The sequence below is a fragment of the Pelobates fuscus genome, chromosome 7, assembly GCF_036172605.1.
Source record: "Pelobates fuscus isolate aPelFus1 chromosome 7, aPelFus1.pri, whole genome shotgun sequence".
Taxonomy (NCBI): domain Eukaryota; kingdom Metazoa; phylum Chordata; class Amphibia; order Anura; family Pelobatidae; genus Pelobates; species Pelobates fuscus.
Window position 1 is genome coordinate 167,801,281 of NC_086323.1, and position 21,916 is coordinate 167,823,196.

The window sequence follows — 21,916 nt, forward strand, 5'->3', positions numbered from 1 at the left end:
CCTCTTCGCGTCTCGACTGAACACCCAGCTTCCTCGGTTCTTCAGTTGGAGACCGGATCCAGATGCTCTGGCAACAGATGCATTCCTGCAGGACTGGACCAAGGACAGGAACTACGCGTTCCCCCCGTTCAACCTCATTTCTCGGACCCTGACGGTCCTTCGATATTCCAAGGGGACGCTAGCACTGATAACCCCGTTATGGAGGTCACAACCTTGGTTTCCTCAATTATTGGAAATGTCGATAGATTTCCCACAACTGTTGCCGGACATTCCCTACCTCTTAACCAACCCAGAGGGAATGAGTCACGAACTGGCCAACCAAGGCCTACTGCAACTGATGGCATGGCTCATTTCAGGAGATCATGGAATCTCGAGGAGGTTTCGCAGACGACACTCAGTCTCTTGGCAGAGTCATGGGCACCAGGTACCAGACGTGCCTACGGATCGGCTTGGAGAAAATGGTCTGATTGGTGCATGGGACAGTCAATGGATCCCATATCAGCTTCTACAGAAGCAGTCCTACAATTTCTGACTCTACTCTTTGAGGCAGGGAAAGCCTTTCGTACTATAAATCTGTACAGATCAGCTATATCGGCGGGACATATGGGGTTGGATGGCACCCCAATAGGTAAGCATGCCCTTATCTGTCGTTTACTCAAAGGCATCCGTCTTACTCGTCCTCCTCAAACTCGATATTCTTCCTTTTGGGATGTCAATGTGATGTTGCGATTGATCGAATCGTGGCCAATGAACCAGGAACTTTCACTGAAACAATTGTCGGCCAAACTGTTGATGCTGTTTTGTTTACTTTCATGTAAACGAGTCGCCGATGTCAGGGCGCTAGACTGGCATGCACGTGTTTTTACCCCAAACGGAGTATCCTTCAATATTTCACGGAGAACGAAATCCTCGACTAAGGAAGTTTCCTACCCAGCATTGCCGGACAACCCAAATTTGTGCCCGGTGTTATGTCTGAAGGAATATGAGCATCGCACGGCTTCACTCCGTCCAGGACAAATCCATCCACTGTTCATCTCATTCAAAAGACCTCACCTACCAGTATCTACTGCTACTTTAGCTCGTTGGATCAAGTGGTTGCTGTCAATGGCAGGCATAGACACCTCGATTTTTTCCGCACATTCCGTTCGCGGAGCTATGGCCTCTAAAGCGTCCATGTTGGGTTGTAAATTGGAAGACATACTACGGGCAGCCGACTGGTCGAATGAGTCTACATTTCGTAATTTCTATTTACGCCCAGTGCAACACATTTCGAATACAGTGGTTGCTCAGCTTTGAAATAGCATAATAGGAGCCTCCGTGTCTTTAATAAAATTAACAGATTTTACTATTAACATGACGTAAAGTCATGATTTTATTAATGACACGGAGGCGAGTATTATTCCCACCCGCCCTACCCAGGGTGGTGAGTGGATTACAACCCAGAACATGAAGCATTTAGGATGCCTTAATACGGTAAGTACAAGATCATTCATGACACAGGTGAGTGAGTAGTCTATGAATATGACTTATGTGATACATTTTGATCTAGCAATATGGCTGAAAAATTTCTTTTATATAGTTACATCGTTTGATTAACATGGTTTACGAGTTGTTGATTGCGGAATGACAGTCACGAGATTTCGATATTACCATATTTCTCCTCTCTTTTAGCTTGAATACAACTGGAGAGTTCACGGTTGAAACGGTTCTAGATTGAAGTTCCAGTTATGGTTTTTTGTTCGTGGATTCGTATTTATGGTTGGAATACTTGAATTTGCACTAATGGTCTTCAGGATCTACGCAGAAAGAGGAGGAGTCAAGGAACACTACACCTATATGGATTATACTGTATGCTGATTGGTGCTACTGTTACCAGGCTATTGTTATGGTTTCCTTTTTTCAATGATTCTCTCATACTTCCCTTTTCTTGCTGCTGGGAGTATAATAAAGAAAGAGAATGCATAATACTCGCCTCTGTGTCATTAATAAAATCATGACTTTACGTCATGTTAATAGTAAAATCTGTTAATTAATATCATTTTTTTAAGATCTAAGTTTATTTAGAAATTTACCAGTAGCTGCTGCATTTCCCACCCTAGTCTTATACTCAAGTCAATAAGTTTTCCCAGTTTGTTGGGGTAAAATTAGGGGCCTAGGCTTATATTCGGGTCGCTTATACTCGAGTATATACGGTATTTAATGGAGTTCTTGTAGTGTGGCACACCACACAAATATATTTTACAGCTACTGTGTAACAACTTTTCCCATCAGTATATCCTTTTTTTTCCACTAGCTTAAATGTTTATCTTTCGTCGGAATTGCAAAAGTGTCACCCTTCTCCCACTTCCTCTTGGAAACCAGCACGCCCATCTAGACCACAGCTACCGTGCGTGAACTCAACAGAAATCATCAAACTTTCCACTAATTCCGAAGAACTTCTTAAAGTATCTATTTAGACACATCCACAAGCTCAACTGAAGCCAAAACTGGAAATGACGGACATTTTTGCTGCATTTTGCCTGGGACAGATTTCAATAAAATTTTACTAAATGCACCAACTGTTACTTATAAAATGTTAATATTTTTAATGAGAATGTTAACCGACAACACGTATTCTGTTATTTGGACATTATCTACTACTATAAATCTTTGCTTTGTAAAAAGCCTATGTTGCTCTGCAGTAAAATTTCTGTCTCGCTCTATGGCAGGTTTTAGCATGTCTCCCAACATTTCAAAAGTAAAAGAAGGTCACTTTAATTTTAGGGTAGTTAATGGGGTGTGGGCAGGGGTAAGCTGTTCTGAGAAATTTTAGGTGACTTTCTTACAATAATATATGCAACAAAAATGTACTTATTTACACATACTGATTTCTTAATAATGTAATGTAGTTTAACCCCTTAAGGACACGACATGTGTGACATGTCAAGATTCCCTTTTATTCCAGAAGTTTGGTCCTTAAGGGGTTAAAGGGACATTATAGTCGCCAAAACAACTTTAGCTTATTGAAGCGGTTTTAGATCATGCCCTTGAAGTTTTACTGCTCAATTCACTGCCATTCAGGAGTTAAATCAGGGCCGGATTAACATAGGGGCTGATGGAGCTGCAGCTCCAGGCCTAGGCCCATGGAATAGGCCCATTTAAAAAAAAAAAAAAAATCATTTTTTTTTTTTACACACTACTCTTAGGTTTTCCTCCTGACTAGTATTTTAAGGCACAACCTGTATTTGAGGCTGCCTGGCCGTGCTGGTATTGCAGTATTACAGGCAATACAAATGCAAATATGTTTCTCAGTATAAATGGAGATTACTCTGCAATACCAGCACCGGCCAGTAGGTGTCACTGTGTATGAAGAGAGGCAGGGATAGGAAGTTACAGCATATCCCTCCCTGCCTCTCTCTAATCACTGATAAACAGGGGAGCAGCTACAGAGCACAGTCAGCGAGTTCAGACAGCAGCTCCCAGCCTGCAGAGACAGACTACAGCTCAGGGAAGTGAGGGATGAGGGGAAAGGCATCAGGGAGACGTGGGGACACTGAGACACATGAGGACCCTGAGAAAATAGGGGACAGTGTAAGACAAGGGGACACAGACACATGGGGACGCTGTGAGACATAGGTAGACACATGTCTCCCAGTGTCCCCATGCCTCCAAGCCAGTGTCCCTAGAGTATTAGTGTCCCCATGGCTCCCAGTATCTCCATGCCTCCCAGCCAGTGTCCCCATGGCTCCCAGTGTCCCCATATGTCTGTGTCCACATGTCTCCCAGCCAGTGTCTGTGTCCCCATGTCTCCCAGTTTCCCTATGTCTCCCAGCCAGTGTCCCTAGTGTCTCAGTGTCCCCATGTCTCCCAGTGTCTGTGTCCTGTGTTCCCATGTCTCCCAGTGTCTGCGTCCCTATGTCTCTGTGTCCCTAGTGTCTGTGACCCCATTTCTCCCAGTGTCCCCAAATGTCTGTGTCCCCATGTCTCTGTGTCCCCATGTCTGTATCCACAAGTGCCCCCATGTCTCCCATTGTCCCCAAGTGTCTCAGTGCCCCCATGTCTCCAAGTGTCCCCGTGTCTCTGTGTTCCCATGTATCCTAGTGACACAGGACACACTGAGACATGGGGACACTGGGAGAAATGGGGACACAGACACTGGGACACTAGGGGACTGGGTGACATGGGGACACTGACACTGTGATGCATAGGGACACTGATGCCAGGCTGGCCTTCCAATTCTTTGGACAGACATACCCCCTTTTTGGGCATGTTCGCCCCTTCTGGCAGTTCTGGTCATGTGATTTGCATGAGTTACCCCGCCCATTGGCTTCCTGCTTCACTGGACACTGCTGCATAAATTAGATAAAGAGATTAGCATAGAGTATGTGTTTTCTTATCGCTGCATCTTTTGAGTTTCCCTCCAACACCAACTCCATAAGATACATGACGCTTGGGAGATATGACTGTTTTAGTGTTTTTCGTCTATAAGGTTCTGTAATTAGGCCCCATCATAATTGTCAGCACCAGGCCCACTGGGCTCTTAATCCGGCCCTGAGTTAAATCACTTCTGTTTCTGTTTATGCAGCCCTATACACACCTTTGTCTGGCTGTGATGGACACAGCCTGCATGAAAACAAAATTATTTTATTTTTAATCAGGTGTAACTTACGTTCAAAGTTTTTATATCCTGCTGTGTAAATGTAGAATTAATCAAGCACAGGAGGCTTCTGCAGGGTCTAGCAAGCTATTAACAGAGCAGAAGATAAGAAATTCAAACTTTAACAGAATTTGCAATAAAGGAAGTGTAAACATTAGATGACTCTTTACAGGAAGTGTGTAGGAAGGCTGTGTAAGTCACATGCAGGGAGATCTGCCTAACTTATATCCTTAGACGGGGATTGTTCCGCCCATGCGTTGAAATACCTGAGCTCTGAGATAGATCAATTAAATGTGAGTGTAATCACACAAGGTCACACATCACACACTTACTGTACATACTGTATTGAACTATTATTGTTTCTTCTGTTTTATTTGTCCAATCCTTGTATAATTTCCAAAGACCTGTGTACGTATTAAGTTCTGTACATAATCCTGGGGCGCGGTTACTTTCCTTTTCTTCTTCTTCATGCAGGGAGGTGTGACTAGGGCTGCATGAACAAAGTGATTTAACTCCTAAATGGCAGAGACATTAAGCAATTACACTGCATGGCCATGATCTATACACCAAAACTACTTCATTAAGCTAAAGTTGTGTTGGTGATTATACTGTCCCTTTAAGAACTGTCACATATGGCTAGCTAAGCCCTGACCATGAGCTAAGATCTGTACCACCAGTAGAAGCCAAGAACTGTCATGCATGGCCAGATAAACCAGCACCAGCCAAGCCACAGGCATGAGCTAAGCCCTGCACCACAAGTAGGAGTTTGTTACTGGTGCCCTGCAAACCTCAGTGGTTTAACCACTTACATTGAGGTACCCCATGGTGCTCCTGACACCATAGCCTTTACAGTACACTATAATTAGTTTTTATGTCTTGAATGTTTTATAGAACAAGAGTTATTGTTGTCTGCAGAGTTCTGCTGACTTATGTGCCATGGGGTGACTGACTGATATAACTTTATCTTTTTCACTTGAAGGCACCTCTTTCCAACTTCAAAAATAAACACAAATGTTTTTTTCAAAAATTGTGTATGACCTTCTTCCAAGACCCATACTTAAGGTGATGTTCTTTAATTGGTTAAACAGATGCAAAAAATGTCATGTAAGGAGATGTTTCATCCAACTAGATATTTCCCTTTACTTAGCAGAAAAAGGGTTATTTACTAAACAGTGAAGTAAGGCCAATTGCGATCCAAACTGCAAACCCTGGAAATTCTTGCAATCTGCTTGTCAGTTCAGCTCAATGCACCGGTTAGTGGAAAAAACAAGACATTTTGACCAGACATTGGCACTGAATCTCCATATTAAACATATGACGTGATGGAGTGATTTACGAGTCTGATGTGTCTGTTCAATAGAAATGAGTGCCTTATCTCGATTCGGAAGTATGAGTCAGTAAAGGGAATAAAGGGACACTGAAGGCATCCAGACCACTTCAGCCCATAGACTTTTGGTCGTCTAAACGACACTGGACGACCTCACGCTATCAGGGCCAGATTAAGAGCCCAGTGGGCCTAGTGCTGATAATAATGATAGGGCCTAATTACAGAATCTTATCGACCAAAAACACTAAAACAGTTAAACCTCTCAAGCGTCATGTATCTGATGGAGTTGGTGTTGGAGGGAAACTCAAAGGATGCAGCTATAAGAATACACATACCCTATGCTAATCTCTAATGTATGCTTTCATCTTTCAAGTAAATCCATACCCCCTAACAGCAGTGTCCAGTGAAGCATGAAGTCAATGGGCGGTGTAAAAGGGTGGGGCACTGAAGTGAATCACGTGATCAGAACTGCCAAAAGGGGCGAACATGCCCAAAAAGGGGGCATGTCTGTCCAAAGAATTAGAAGCCCAGTCCCCTAGTCTTCCAGTGTCTCAGTGTCCTAATTTCTCCCCGTGTCCCCATGTCTCAGTGTTTCCATTGTCACTAGGATACTAGGGAACACTGAGAGACATGTGGACACAGTGAGACATGGGGACACAGACACTTGGGGACACTTGTGGATACACACACTGGGAGACATATGGACATTAGGAGAAAGATATTTCGGGACACTGGGAGACATGGGAACACTGAGACACTAAGGACACTGAGAGACATGGGGACACATACACTGGGAGACTAGGGGACACTGGGTGCCGTGGAGACACTGAGACACTAGAGACATTGGCTGGGAGATATAGGGACACTGGGAGTCATGGGGACACAGACACTAGGGACACTGGCTGGGAGATATAGGGACACTGGGAGACATGGGGACACAGACGCTAGGGACACTGGCTGGGAGAGACGTGGACACTGGGAGACAGATATTTGGGGACACTGGGACACATGGGGACAATGAGACTATAGGGACACTGAGACACAGACACTGGGAGCCGCGGGGACACTGGGAGCCGTGGGGACACTGGGAGCCGTGGGGACACTGGGAGCCGTGGGGACACTGAGACACTAGGGACATTGGCTGGGAGACATGGGGACACATGGAGACACTGTGTCCCTAGTGTCTCCCAATGTCCCTATGTCTCACAGTGTCCTCAAGTGTCTCAGTGTCCCCAAGTTTCCCTGCTGCCTTTCCCCCCCATGCTTCACTTCCCTGAGCTGTTGTCTGTCTGCAGACTGGGAGCTGCTGTCTGAACTCTCTGTGCTGTGCAGCTGCTCCCTTGCGGATCAGTGAGTAGAGAGAGGCAGGTAGGGATATGCTGTAACTTCCTATCCCTGCCTCTCTCCACACACAATGACCCCTACTGGCTGGTGCTGGTATTGCAGAGTAATCTTCATTTATACTGAGAAAAATATCTGCATTTGTATTGCCGGTATTGCTGCAATACCGGCATGGCCAGACAGCCCCAAATACCGGCTGTGCTGGTAAAATACCAGCCAGGTGGCAAACCCAAAAGTAGTGTGTACTTTTTTTTTTTTTTTTTTTAAGTACTTTATTTTTGCATCCTTCCGGACAAAGTGACATGATAACATTGCGCGGGCTTACGCAGAAGCCACGAAACATATTCAGTGTAAGTACATCCACGCTGACTGTACAGAAATGTTATAACAAGTCCTCATGAGCATTGATGTCATCTTTGTCACAGTCCGTCAGGGGATTTTTCCTTTATTTCCTCTTTACATTGTGCAGGTGTAACCATTGGGTGTGTACTTTTTTTAAATGGCCTATACCATGGGCCTGGGCCTGGGCCTGGAGCTGCAGCTCCATCAGCCCCTATGTTAATCTGGCCCTGCACGCTATGCATGGGGACCTCCATAGGAAAGCATTGAATGTTTTCCTTTGGGGAGGTCTAATGCGTGTGCGTGGCCAATGCCGTGCATGCGCATGAGGTCTCCCCCGCCGGCGGATGTCGGTGAGGAAGGAGCGAAGGCAGAGCCTGACCCAGCGCCGAGGGACATCGGTACTGGATTCAGGTAAGTGACTGAAGGGGTTTTAGCCCCTTTAGCGATGTCGGATGGGGGGGCGAGAGGGAAGGGGGCACTTTAGGATTCCACAGTGCCAGGAAAACTTTTTTTTTTTCCTGGCACTAGAGAATCACTTTAACCCCTTAAGGACCAAACTTCTGGAATAAAAGGGAATCATGACATGTCACACACGTCATGTGTCCTTAAGGGGTTAATGGAGACAAATTAATGTTCTTGGTTTTATGGTAATGATTTAATAGTTTTTTCATTGTTTTTTTTTGGGGGGGGGGACGACGACAACTGCCTGTTCTCATATACTGACAATAGAGGTTCCTTATATTTCATGTGTTCTTAAAGTGACACTACAGGCACCCAGACCCAAATGTTGTGAGTGCCATACCCATGTTGTCTTGACCCTGCAATTTAATACACTGCCATTCTGCAGGACTGGCAAAGTTTAAATTGCAGGGTTAAAATGCTCCAAAAGAGCCGAGCGAAGCTAATTTTTAGCATACAAGGACACAAATGCTCTGCACAAGTATATGCGATAAAAAAATACACATGCAGTCTAGGTTGAATTCTGCTTTGTGTAGAAGCCCTCAAAGATGACACATTTCTCCAAAAATTGCTCTATTGGGCTAATACATGCACGGGTTTTGCTTCATAACTCTCCATCACTGTAAGCAATTTTCAGGTTTCCGTTCAATTAAAAATAATTATATATAAATAAATAAATTACTTGCCATGAATATGTTGTGTTCTAGGAAAGTGGGAGTTTTGATCAGATAAGTGACTTATTCATATTACTAATTACTAGCTAATCCATGTTACTTATAAAAGAGTCCACAATGTTTGGCCTGCTGCTCTCTCAGCATGTTTTACAAAGCAGATTAAATTCAGGCCCAGACAAGGAAATCCCCAGCTTGGCTGGGCTCTGGTGTAGTGTGAGAAGTAAAATTAACACAGATATATACACATTACGTCCAATGCATACACAATACTAATTCAGATGAACACATTTGGACCAAATACTTTTTTAGTATATGACAATTAAAGTGGTATTGTCACATTTTGGGTATTTGCTCTCCTGAGCTAAATCCTGTAGCGCTAGCCCACTGACCGAGAGTCAACTGACTGCAAGGCTTAGTTTAGGAAAGTAAAAATTCATGCATAGGAGCTTCCAGCATAAGTAGTGGAAGCACCCACCGAACCGAAGAGCCACTCATTCCAGAACCACCTCGATAAGACACCACACATTTCCTGTTTACACAGACCACATTAGCTGTGCCACATATACCAGATTAACCCGCGGATCCCAGACCAAGGGGCTGCTGTCCTTGCCACCATACCGATCCGAACTCCGAGGTTGGAGTACACCGACCCCTCCACAGGGACCATACCCTGACGCAACCTGTACCACGGAAGACAGATGCTATCACCCTGATTTTACACAGCTGATTGACCCGACCTCAAGCTCCGCAGTCACAGACCGGTAACACCTCCCCACCACGACTCACCCAAACCCCCTGAAATGCCTTGATCACACTAATCTTACTTTAAGTCGCCAAGATGCCGAACAGCCCCCCACACTTACCACAGCTCGTTCACTGTTCGCTGTTCGATAGTGTAATGTATAAGGGAATATACCTACGTTCCCCCCCGGTTTAATGATCCGTTTGTGAAAACAGTTAACTGCACTTGAACTACCATTAGTGACTACTTGTTCCCTATTATACCTTCTAAGAGATGCCCTGTTCCTCGAGTATATCTGCTTATTGACATGCTTGATGTACAACCGCTTTAACCTATCTTGTTGCTGTTGTTCTGTATAACTGCATTTTACAACACCTGTACAACGTGAACTAAAATAAAGATTGTCAAAAAAAAAAAAAGTAGTGGAGGCAGAGAGTGGCACCAGTGGACCTCGGGTTAGAAGTCAAACCATTCAAAAATTGTATGATTACTTAAAATAGGGAAAGGGGGTGGGGTTAGTGCCAGGGCACTCCTGGCACCATAACTACTATAGCACACTTGAAGCAGCTCTTCCACCTCAAATGTACCTTTCTCTAATCCTTTCCTCTTCTCAACCTCTTTCAGAATCTGTTCTTTTTTTTATTTTGGATCAATTTATCTTTAAAAACATAAGACAAAGTACGGGCTTCTTTGTTTTCTGTAATTTCCCTATGCTTGACAATCTTCAAAAAGGGCAGAGCCTAAGTCAAGCTCACTCTCCCTCCAGTACTCACTACTATATCCAGTCCTTCCTCCGTAGCAGTGCGAGATATGGTCATGGGGTGTCAATGAAGGACGCCATATGACCGTATAATAGTGATGTCTACCGAGTATGCGCAGAAATTAGATGCTATGGGAAAGAATATTCTGATATTATTATATAAGTCTGGATTTCTTAAGAGGTAATAGTTCATTTGCTAGGACTCTGATGAGGCGTATAGCGAGGCAACCAAATAAAGTCATTTATGTACCAAACAGAGGTCTGTGGGAGACTGCAGGACCCTCCAATGAAATGATGGCATGCAAAGGTGCACCCACACCCACTAGCAAAGGCTCCTTGAAAATGACAACATTGATATGATATCTTAAAATGCTACATTCTTCACATCATTGATATGACAAAGAAACCCCTACTTTTGTCCAATATCTACTATTTTTTTTTTTTTTTAATCTTTTTGAATGACCTAATAGTGACTGTGTCAATTTAAACCAACAAATCACTGAGCTAATAGGTATCACTGACCTATACTTTGCAAAGACACATACTATACTGATGCAATGTGTATCCTCTGGTCTAGCAAGGTTATTACTAATGTGTGAATTGTCTGGAATTCAAGTGAATTTTAAAATAAAGTCCAAAATAACCAAACAAGAAGCATAGATGGCTTGGAAATGTGTAGTGAATTCAGTGAATTCGACATTTACGGTCAGAAGCGACAAGCTGGAAAAATTCTCCAACAATTCTCACTTTAAATAAACTTTTAGACACACATGTATTATAACAGAATTATAAAGGATATAGATATAATATATAAGTGTAAAGAGTGCACAAATAATACACAAATAAAAAATGCATATCATATCATACATACAATATGCTTAACCATACACAAACATATACACAGCATGTCACTATTAACACGTCTTATAAGTACAATACACATGTAATTAATGTCCCCAACACTGATATATCCTTCTACACAGTACATAGATATACACTGCACTCAGGAACTGTATGTACCAAGTATTCAGTACACAGACTCATATTAAACACATGGAAAAATATATACATTAACTATAAGAGGTGTACACAGAGCATTATACAATGTTGTAATGGTAGAGAGGGACACTTTGTATACACCTCTGCACTTTATATATATATCTCACAGTGATAGCTTATCTCTGCCCCCAGAACAGTGACGGAGACTGTCAGCCCCCCAACAGGCTGGAGAGCAGCACCTGCCCCCCATCCCCACCATGCAATGACCCCTAAAATATCGGGGTACATCCTCTGGCCAAAATCAGAACACATCTACTAAAAGCAGTAAAAGGGATGCAATTCGCACATCCCCTCGAAGCATACACTAACCTCCCCTTGAAGATTGGCGGTCTCCCCGACCCCATTGAGCTCCATATCTCCGGTGTGAGTCCCCATATTGAACGATCCAGAATAGAACACACAGCAGCTGAGAGCTCGGTCCAGACGGCCCCCAGTCCGGTGTCAGGGGGAGGATCTGCAGAGTCAGTATGGGAAGTGATTAGAACATCTCCTCCCCCTGGTGGCGGACACTGGAAGTGCATTCCAACCATTGCACTATGCATCCTCAGAGTACCGAATTCCTGCTACTAGTTATCAAACGATCTCACTGGCAGCGTCAATACTGGAAATTCCCCTGCATTCCCCTGAATTTTTTAATTCTTTACTTTTTGCTATTTTTAGCGAGGGTTGCCACATATGAGAATACAATTCACAACCATTTATGTGACAATACGCGTGTACAAAATATTGCAATATGTTTGGAACCTTGCATTTTAGTAACATTGCATTGGTATAACATTCGTATATATCATTTCGGAAATCACCAGTTTGGTGGCCTCGGGTATGTTGGTCATGGCTATAGTTGTGCTAAGATCTTATGTGAGTAGGGGTTCTGTTCTTGCACTCTAAAAGTTATCCTTTTGTTGTTTCTTGGATATGTGTTTCACTACGAGTTGGTTTAAGTGATCGATGCGGAATATGGCTATTTAAAGGTGATACAGACACCCACCAGTTAGTAATGTTCCCCAGGAATGCCAGCCAAGGGATCCCCCATTAATCTTAAAGGGACACTATAAGCACCAAAACCTTTACAACCTTTACAAATATAGGGGTTTTCACTAAACACATTTTGTCAGGAAGAACAAAATTTGGTCAAAATGAATGGATTCATTGTGAAAAATCAGCAATATCTAGCGGCACGCATTCAGTGTCAGCTTTGAAATCAGTTGTTTTTGCATTTGCATCCTATATAAAGTATTGGAGCAGGACATTTATAAATAGCAGATTTTTTTTTTTAATAGTTGGGAATTTTTAATAGTGCCAAATTAATTAATTAATTTGGGTTGAGTAACACTGTCAGAGTATCAGAGAATCTATCCTGCCAGCCCAAGCACTATCCAAGCACCGGCATTGCTGTGTGCCGTCACAGGCTGGTGGGAAGATCAAAGATCTCCCTTACTGCCTCCTGGCAGAGGAGAGGGAAGGAGAACCAATGCTTCTGTTGCAAACTCAAGACTGCCGGATCTGCGAGAGGAGTGAACTCTATATGTAGGAGCTGTAGGCTAGAGTCACTTAGTACCACTTTACCACTAGGGTTTCCAATGTCTCCCAAAGGTAAGAAGGGAGGGGGAATATAATGGTAATTTTTATTCATTGTTTAAATTAAATAAAAAAAATACATATTTGCTTACATTTCACCTCCCACACACAAAATAGGCCTTGGTCCTCCCAGCACTTTCAAACATTGCACCCCTTACACACATTGCCCTCCCACATACACTGCATCACTCACACACACACTGCACCCCTCACATACACATTGCACCCCTAACACACACATTGCACCCCTAAAACACACTGCAAACCTCGCATATACATTGCACCCCTAACACACACTGCAACCCTCACATACACTAACACTTCACCCATCACACAGACATTGTACCCCTCACACACATTTCACCCCTCACACACACACTGCACCCCCTTTACACATACTGCACCCCTAACAAACACACTCTGGATCCCCAACACACACACTAGATTCCCTGTATGCAAACACACACTACAATTCCTTACACTCTCTACACTCCCTACTCACACTACGTCACCTATACACTACAGACACTATAAAGACCAAAGGAAAAAGTTACTTGCGCATGAACCCAAAGCACTATGCACATTTAAATAACTGGGTTTTTTTAGTATCATTCCAATGACAGTTTAAGTGTAAGCTCACCTGCCACGTCAAGGCCGAGAGATCCCTGATTTGTATTACATCTCTTTAAGAAACTGTTGATAAAGAATCCTTGTACCATAACCACTAGGACAGTAATTTGGCCTGGGCACATTTTGATATAGACTGGTTTAGCCCAGCCTGGCCTGCTCTCCCCCTTGTGGCCCCTCATTGTTTGCAATGTGAGGGATTATAAAGGCTTATGTTACTTACTGCATGGGCCTCAGATACTTCAGTTTCAGTGTTAACGGAAATAGTGCAGGAAGCAGCAATGGCATTTATAACTCACATACACACACACACACACACACACACACATATATATATATATATATATATATATATATATATATATATTTAGGCTGCCTTTTTGTATAAATATATAAACATTGTGTCATGCTCAAATGGCAGATAAAACAGTTTTTTTGTATTGGACCTGATGTGTACTATAGTCATTGCTGCCGCCGTTGAGTAGTGAGAGTTTGAGCTCAAGGCTTAATTTTGTATGTTTATATTTGCTGCAACCCACCCCATGTGTTCCATATTAAGGTTTAAGAAATGTGTAGGGGTTTAGAAAAATACCCTCTCTTTCATAGCCTTCCTTTTGCCTTAGCTCAAAGAGGCAATGTGAATTGTTGTGAGTGTAGGACTCACTTAAGAGGTTTTGCCTTGACATGGCAGGTGAGCATACACTTTAATGGCCATTGGAGTGATACTAAAAACCTCCAGTTAATTAAATGTGTATAGGCATTTGGGATAGTACACAGGTAACATTTTTTTTGTCTATGTATTTGAGATAAAACTTAAAGGAACACTATAGGGTCAGGAACACAATCCTGTATTCCTATAGTGTTAAACCCATAGCGTTAAACCCACCATTTAGGTGGCTTGCCCCATCCTCAGCCCCCTTAGAAAAGGTTAAAATTTACCTTATTTCCATCGCTGCATGGGTCCCCCTTAGTAAAGTGTTTTTTTGTATGTGCAGCGATATGCAGAGTATTTGAATGTATTACAGACCTCCTCAGTGTTTTCAGTGTCATATCATGAGATGTGTGTTTTGGGCTTTGAGTTTTTATGAGTGATGTGCGCGGGATGTAGGACTGGTTGGTTGAGTGTGATTATGTATGGTGGCTGTATTTGAGAACGCTGAGTGTAATTGTGAGTAGGTATCTAAAGCTTTATGTTATCCCCATAATACAAGTTCTGTAAACACAGCATGTGATTCCCCCAAAAGTGGCAAACAATTGCTATTTTCATTGTGTATGACTTTGTAATTAAAAAAGAATTGTTCATTTAGTAATAGTTTTTGAGTAAATGCGTTGATCACAGTCATTTTGCATTTCTATTTATTCACAATGCTCTTACAACATATTATTAAAATGTGCTTTTGCTTATTTACCACTAGCGCTGTTTACGCTATTTAATTTATCTTCCGCGTTGGAATTAGTGTATAACCCACCGAGATTGGGGTACTGTTAAGTGGTGGTGGGCTTAACACAATATGGCCATATAGTGGAACTGAATCCCCATACTTGTTTGCTGAGATAGGTAATTTTAAGTAGCCTTATAGAATTATTTTTTTTTTTTTATGTGTGTGCACTGTTCCTTAATCTGTATTATACACTCATACTGACAAGTTATAGTGGTGATGGTTCTGTGAGTGTTCTTTTAATAACACAGACCCAGGAGAAGATTTTCCATAGATTCTATTCTTAGGCAAAGTGCTAACTTTTTAGAGACATTTATTGGTTTCCTTTTGAGATTGTTCCTTATTCAGCACTTTGGCCCAGAATAGAACCTGTCTTTCTTTGATAAATCATCTCTCCACCCCTTCAGTATTATGTAGCCAGAGACTGTGTAAAATCAGCTTTCTGTTGGTAGGCCATAAAACAAACTCTGAATCTTTATGGCCAGCAACAGATTGTGGTTAACTGTTACTTTAAGAAAGGACACCCTCGAAGTGTTTGTTGGGGAATTTTAAGTTCAGTGGCCATTTTGAGTTTAGTTGCAGTTGTCGAGTTGCTTGCGTCTTTTTTTCATGGGAGCCCAAAAAAACCTGCTCTGTGTACCTACTGTCCAGTAGTGCTTGTTCCTGCTCTCCACCGTAAAGGAACACTACTCCATGAAGCAGTATTTGTGTACAGATTATGCTTCTGAAGTCTCACTGCTTAATTCTCTGTCATTTAGGAGTTAAATTACTTTTATTTCTTTCCATGGCACTCAAGCCACACCTCCCTGGATGTGACTGACACAGTCTGCATGAAAACAAAATGGTTTAATTTACAATCAGATATTACTTACTTTAAAAGTTTTAATCTCCTGCTCTGTATATTGAACTTATGTATTTCTATATTTCTCTTCACAAAATCTTGAAATAAATAATAATAAAAAAAAAACACAACCATATATATGCATTATAATTAACAGTTATATACAGTCAACTTATTCTGCAGCACCGCGTGGATGCAGGTAATTGTGACATGTCATGATTCCCTTTTATTCCAGAAGTTTGGTCCTTAAAAGGTTAAGTATGAATGTACCAGGATCACCGTATGAATGTTCCCAATGTATGTTGGTCTCTTAGTTTATATGTATAAAGGTGAGTGTGTATAGCTTTGTCTAGATCACGGTGTCTACATGCATGTGTGAGTGTGAGCATCTGTGTCTGCATATGTCACTAGTAAGTGCACGGGTAATTCTTGGAGTACGGGTAGGATTATGACTTTTATTAGTGGTTTGATTGAGGGTTGGATTAGTGGAAGGCTATACATGTGGGGTGTCATTATCCACGAGAACAGAAGCAGGATACAAATGAGGGGTGTTTGCAGCAGTGGAACATCCGTGGTCTGTGAATTTTGCCAAAATAAAACATTGGAAAAAACACACAAAGAATTAACTTGTTTGATCTTGGTTTGCGATAAACTGGTTAACTGAACAGTGTCAAAAATGCTCTTAGTTACATAGCCTGGGGGGTGGACTTTCTACAACGATATACTGTACACTATATACTCTACTGTACTATATATTCTGTGTAGCGGTTTTGGATTCTGGGACTACTATAAAAGCTGTATTCTCCGAATGCTTTGCATTACTTTAAAACTTTAATTCATTCCTTGTAGTATTTTTTTTTATATAACTTCTAAAAATGAATTGAAATACTAGAAATATTGGACATTTACACAATCAGGACTAATTAGGGAATCTTGCTTTAGTTAGTTTTCGTTATTGGTGTGTAAAAACATATTAAATGTAAAACAGAATTTTTATTTTTATTTTAGGTGTTTATATGTGTAATAATATATGTAGTGATGGGCTAATTAAGGAGCATGGATAAATAGTGACAGGGCTGCTCATAACCAGATAGGCTTCTCAATTCTTTGTATAATATGGAGAAAATCTAGAAACAGCAGAGAAGCTCGCATGGTCTTTCACAGACCAGTGATTCCAAAAGGCCAAAGAATCTGTTACATTGTAACTTAGGTATTGAACACAGAGTAACTAAAGTCTTAAACTAACATTACTGTTTCAAAATTGCTTGTTTAGCCCTAGAAATATTGGAGATTGTAACAAAAATATATAAGGCTATGGTAGCTGAATAATTTATCGATTAGTAATATACTCCCATTTAGCTGCCATGGTGTGGTTCCACCAACGCAAGTACACAGACAGGAATATGTAACACTTTCATATACAGTCAGGGGATTAATTAGCAACTTCAAAATTAAGTTGTTATGGTGCCAGGAGGTCCCTGGGTGCTTTCTTACCTGACAGGGTTAAACAATTCTCGAATGTTTTAACCCCAAAGCCTGCATTCAGTGCCGGATCTCCAATAAACCCAGTGGCTTCTGAAATTTCTGAAATCTTACTTCTGCTTAATTAAAGGGACACTGTAGGCACCAAGACCACTTCAGCTCATTGAAGTGGTCTGGGTGCAATCGACCCATCATCCTTAACCCTGCAGTGGTAATTATTGCAGTTTTTATAAACTGTAATAATTACATCTGAGGGTTAACTCCTCCTCTACCAGACAGCCACTAGAGGGACTTCCAGCTTCACGCTCTGCATGAGGACCACCAGCATCAGATTTTCCCCATAGTAAAGCATTGAATAATGTTTTCCTATGGGGAGATCCTAATGCTAGAGCGGCCATTGCTGAGCAAGCTGAGCCAGCGCTATGGACATCGGCGCTGGACCCAGTTAAGTGACTGAAGGGGTTATTAACCCCTATAGTGCCACGGGAGGGGGGCCTTTACAAAAGGAAAATCTATAGTGCCAGGAAAACAAGTTTGTTTTCCTGCTACTATAGAATCCCTTTAAGCTAAACTTGTTTTGATACCTATGGTATCCCTTTAACCCCTTAAGGACCAAACTTCTGGAATAAAAGGGAATCATGACGTGTCACACACGTCATGTGTCCTTAAGGGGTTAAAGATGCTAGACTATTCTTAAACACTATGCCTCAGCCAGTATTACATATGAAAATAGGGGATTATATGGCATTCATATATGCGGTCATTTTCCCATGAATGTACACTGTCACATACTCTACCATATAGCTATGTGTGCATGTTACATAGAAACATATAAACATAGAATGTGACGGCAGATAAGAACCATTCAGCCCATCTAGTCTGCCCAATTTTCTAAATACTTTCATTAGTCCCTGGCCTTATCTTATAGTTAGGATAGCCTTATGCCTATCCCACGCATGCTTAAACTCCTTTACTGTGTTAACCTCTACCACTTCAGCTGGAAGGCTATTCCAGGCATCCACTACCCTCTCAGTAAAGTAATACTTCCTGATATTATTTTTAAACCTTTGTCCCTCTAATTTAAGACTATGTCCTCTTGTTGTGGTAGTTTTTGTTATATGCTCATACGCACACATACAGTCAGTGCAGTATGTATGTTGCTCTGCACTCCGTGCCTAGAAAAAAATGTCAGCACACTTTAATTGGGTGCCAAGTGTATCCTTCATTTTAACCCTTCAGTAAGCATAATCCCTGCCACTGATCAGATATATACTTATTATGACCACTAGATGGCAACATATATCCATGTTTTTATAATCTTCAGTGGAAGGAAAGGAAAGTAATCTTCAGATACTGTTGTTGACACAGTGTACAGTGCAGACATGAACTTTCAGTTTCATGCATGTGTGGTCTGTCTCTCTCTCTCTGATTTTCACTGTTCATGTGTCCATTTTGTTTCTTGTTTTTTTTACATGGAATATAGAGAAGATTTCTTCAATGTTACTCTCGTCCATTTTTTGTATATATTTTATCGTGGTGGAATGCAACTCTTGGCTGTATTGTTGTAATTTACACTAAACAGACACCATATTAGTATGTCTAATATTTCCTAGAGAGGATTAGACACAATCGCTGCGTTATTACTTTAACTAAGATATATTTCTGTAGCAGTGCTAATCTGTAGTTTATTTGGTTTAATTTAGCAGGAAGTTTTTGTCATGGAATAAAAGAGGTAATTGTTTCCCCAATGCTAATGGCTCATGAGGAGCAGTTAAAATGCAGATGCCACGTTATTGGTTTGGCGCTGCCTATAGCATTCGTACTGTAATGCAATCGCAACGTCTGCAAAATGACCTTTTTGATTGTTGTTAGCAGCACAATCTTGGGATTTCGTGACAATGATTACAAAAATTAAGACCAATTTTAAGCTGAGACTGATTTCTAATTTTGCTATCATCACTGGAAGAAGTTAGTTAAGACATTTTTGGATTATGATCCAACAAACAAATTAGTTCATTAACCTTTATCAAATAAAAACAAGTGTGGGATTGTGATACAAGCCAATGTTAATTCAAGTTGAACAAAAATGGTGATTTTATAACAAGACACGGAGGCTCATATTGCATATCCCTTTCTTTACTGTCCACCAATAGCAGCAGAGAATACAAACAGAATGAAAAAAGAATGAACATGTGATAACATAGGCCCCTCCCCGCTCAGGTCCCAGTATAACAGGCAGCACTTCCCTTCCATTTCACTCTTTCTTTGCTGCTCCGACTCAAAGATAAGTACATGTCATTTTCTCTCTTCATATTCTCTTAGTATACTGATTTTTGTTCATTGATATGTTCTGTCAATCTGCTTGCCACTTAACTTGGTAGCATCCTATTTATCTCACATTTATTTGTATTTATTTATCCATTTATTTATTCATTTATTTATTCATTTATTTATTTTATTTATATTTCTTTTCATTCTGTATTACAGTTTAATATTTTATCTCATTGTACCTTTGTCTTATCTGGTTTTCCGTTAGTCTCAGGGCCCAGACCTCCTCTGTCTATGTAGCCTTGTCTCCTGCCTGTATTTTTGCCCGGGCGCCATTTTGCGCATTTTGCGTTCTCTCCCGCCCGTGTATGCGCGTGAATTGAGCCTATTCGGCGGATTCGCCACACACACATCTCATTCCCCATTTGGCGAACATAGCGTTCGCATGTGTGCCGCGTCACATGTTCGGTAGTTTTACCGCGAATCTCGCGGGTGCCGCGAATCCCGCGAGATTCCCGGCGGCCATTTTCAGACTTCCTGTTCCTACATCTTAGTGTGTCACTGGTCTGGGCCCTGGTGAGAGCGTTTTTACCTAGCTTTGTCAAGCTGTTTGGGTGACTAACCCATAAGTTTTCTCTTCCCTACTACTCCCTGCTAGTTTTCCTCAGCATGCCTAAACCCAGACTATCCGCTGGGTCCACTCCCTCTGGGGAGTCTGATACCCCACTCATTAGGAGTGAGGCTCCTGCCACCTCAGACAACTCGCCTACTATGGCTGATGGAGCTACCCACCCTGGTGGGGCACAGTTTCTAGCGCTACAGCGCTCAGTAACAGACGCCATTATGGCAGCTATGGGGTCTACGTCCTCCACCCTCTCCCACACCATTTCACAAGCCCTCTTGCCACGTCCTTTAGACGAGCAACCTTCGGGCCTATTGACGCCCTTACCACGTCCCTCCACAAATCCCCAGGGAGAGGTGTTTAAAGAGAGGTTTAAAAAGGCTACCCGTAAGTCCAAGCATCCCTCTGCCTCCAGAAACACCATGACTGGCGTACCTTTGGTCGCCCCAGAATGCGTGTCCCATCCACGCAAAAGAGCCTTTCCGCGCCAGGCAGAACGGGCGCGGCTATGGAAATGTGCCAGAGCACAGCTAGAGAGCGACACCGACTCAGAAATCGGGTCAAATGAGGAGGCTATGAGCAAGTCGGATATCGACTCTGATGCGGATGCCGCCGATGGTGGTCTTGACCTCCTTTCCTCAGCTCAGGCAGAGATGCCCGGAGTCGAGACAGGGATCAGGAAACCCGCGGCTGCGAGGTCAACCCTCGTGGATCCTTCGGGTGTCCCACTCTTCGACCCGGATGATATACACCATCCGAGGTCGGCAGAGTGGCTCCCGGCTGACCACGTTGCCACATACCTGGATAATTGGGTCCGAAGACCCTTAAGTAAGGCGGCCCGCAACAAATTGAGGGCAGAGTGTCCTACGCCTGTGGTGCCAAGGCCCAAGCCTCCATGAGACGAGTATTCCAGGGGCGGATCTCTTCCAGGGCCGGCAGACTCAGGAGCCGTCTGTCCGGCCGCAGCTACCCCCAAACCCGTGGCACGGGAAGAGGCTCCTTCCAATACCGTAACCAATACCACGATTCTTCCCACCCCACGTTTTTTCCATCCCGCGTCCACGGCGATCCAGAGGCCTTCGGGGTAACCCAAGCTCAAGACGACCATACGGTGAGTTGCCTCATACCACACATTTCTTCTCCGGGTTATGTAGGGGGCAGACTCCAACATTTTTTCCCAGCCTGGTCACAAATCACTTCAGACCCCTGGGTACTAAACACTATTCAGGGTTTCAATATAGAACTCACCAATCATCTCATACACATTCCCCCTCCTCGACCGATCCGCTTTTCCCTCCAGGATCGCGGACGGATCGACGAGGAACTCTCAACCCTCCTTCTCAAAGGGGCTATAGAACAAGCACCCCTCAACCCCGCAGATGTCTTAAGCAATACCTTCCTGGTGGAAAAGAAGGGCGGCCAATTGAGGCCCGTCATAAATTTGCGCCCCCTCAATGCCATAGTCAAGTACCGCCATTTCAAGATGGAGGGTATTCACCTGCTAAGAGATCTCCTCCTCCACGGAGACTGGCTAGCGAAACTAGACCTAAAAGACGCGTACCCGACAGTGCCGATAGCGGCGGCATCTCGGGACCTCCTACGCTTTTACTGGCGGCACGAGACATGGCGGTTCACCTGCCTACCCTTTGGCCTCTCTTCAGCCCCGTGGTGTTTCACGAAGCTTTTACGGCCTGTTATGGCCTGGCTACGCAGTCGAGG

General features: G+C 42.8%; 1 protein-coding gene across 1 annotated transcript in view; it reads right to left on the reverse strand.

Moving 5' to 3' along the window:
* Window positions 1–11,786, reverse strand: part of LOC134568354 (ninjurin-1-like) — a 65,059-nt gene extending 53,273 nt beyond the window's left edge. Inside the window, exon 1 of the mRNA XM_063426907.1 lies at window positions 11,650–11,786. Coding sequence (XP_063282977.1) covers window positions 11,650–11,715 — 66 coding nt within the window. The 5' untranslated portion in view covers window positions 11,716–11,786. The remainder of the gene's footprint in view (window positions 1–11,649) is intronic.
* Window positions 11,787–21,916: the final 10,130 nt, after the last annotated feature.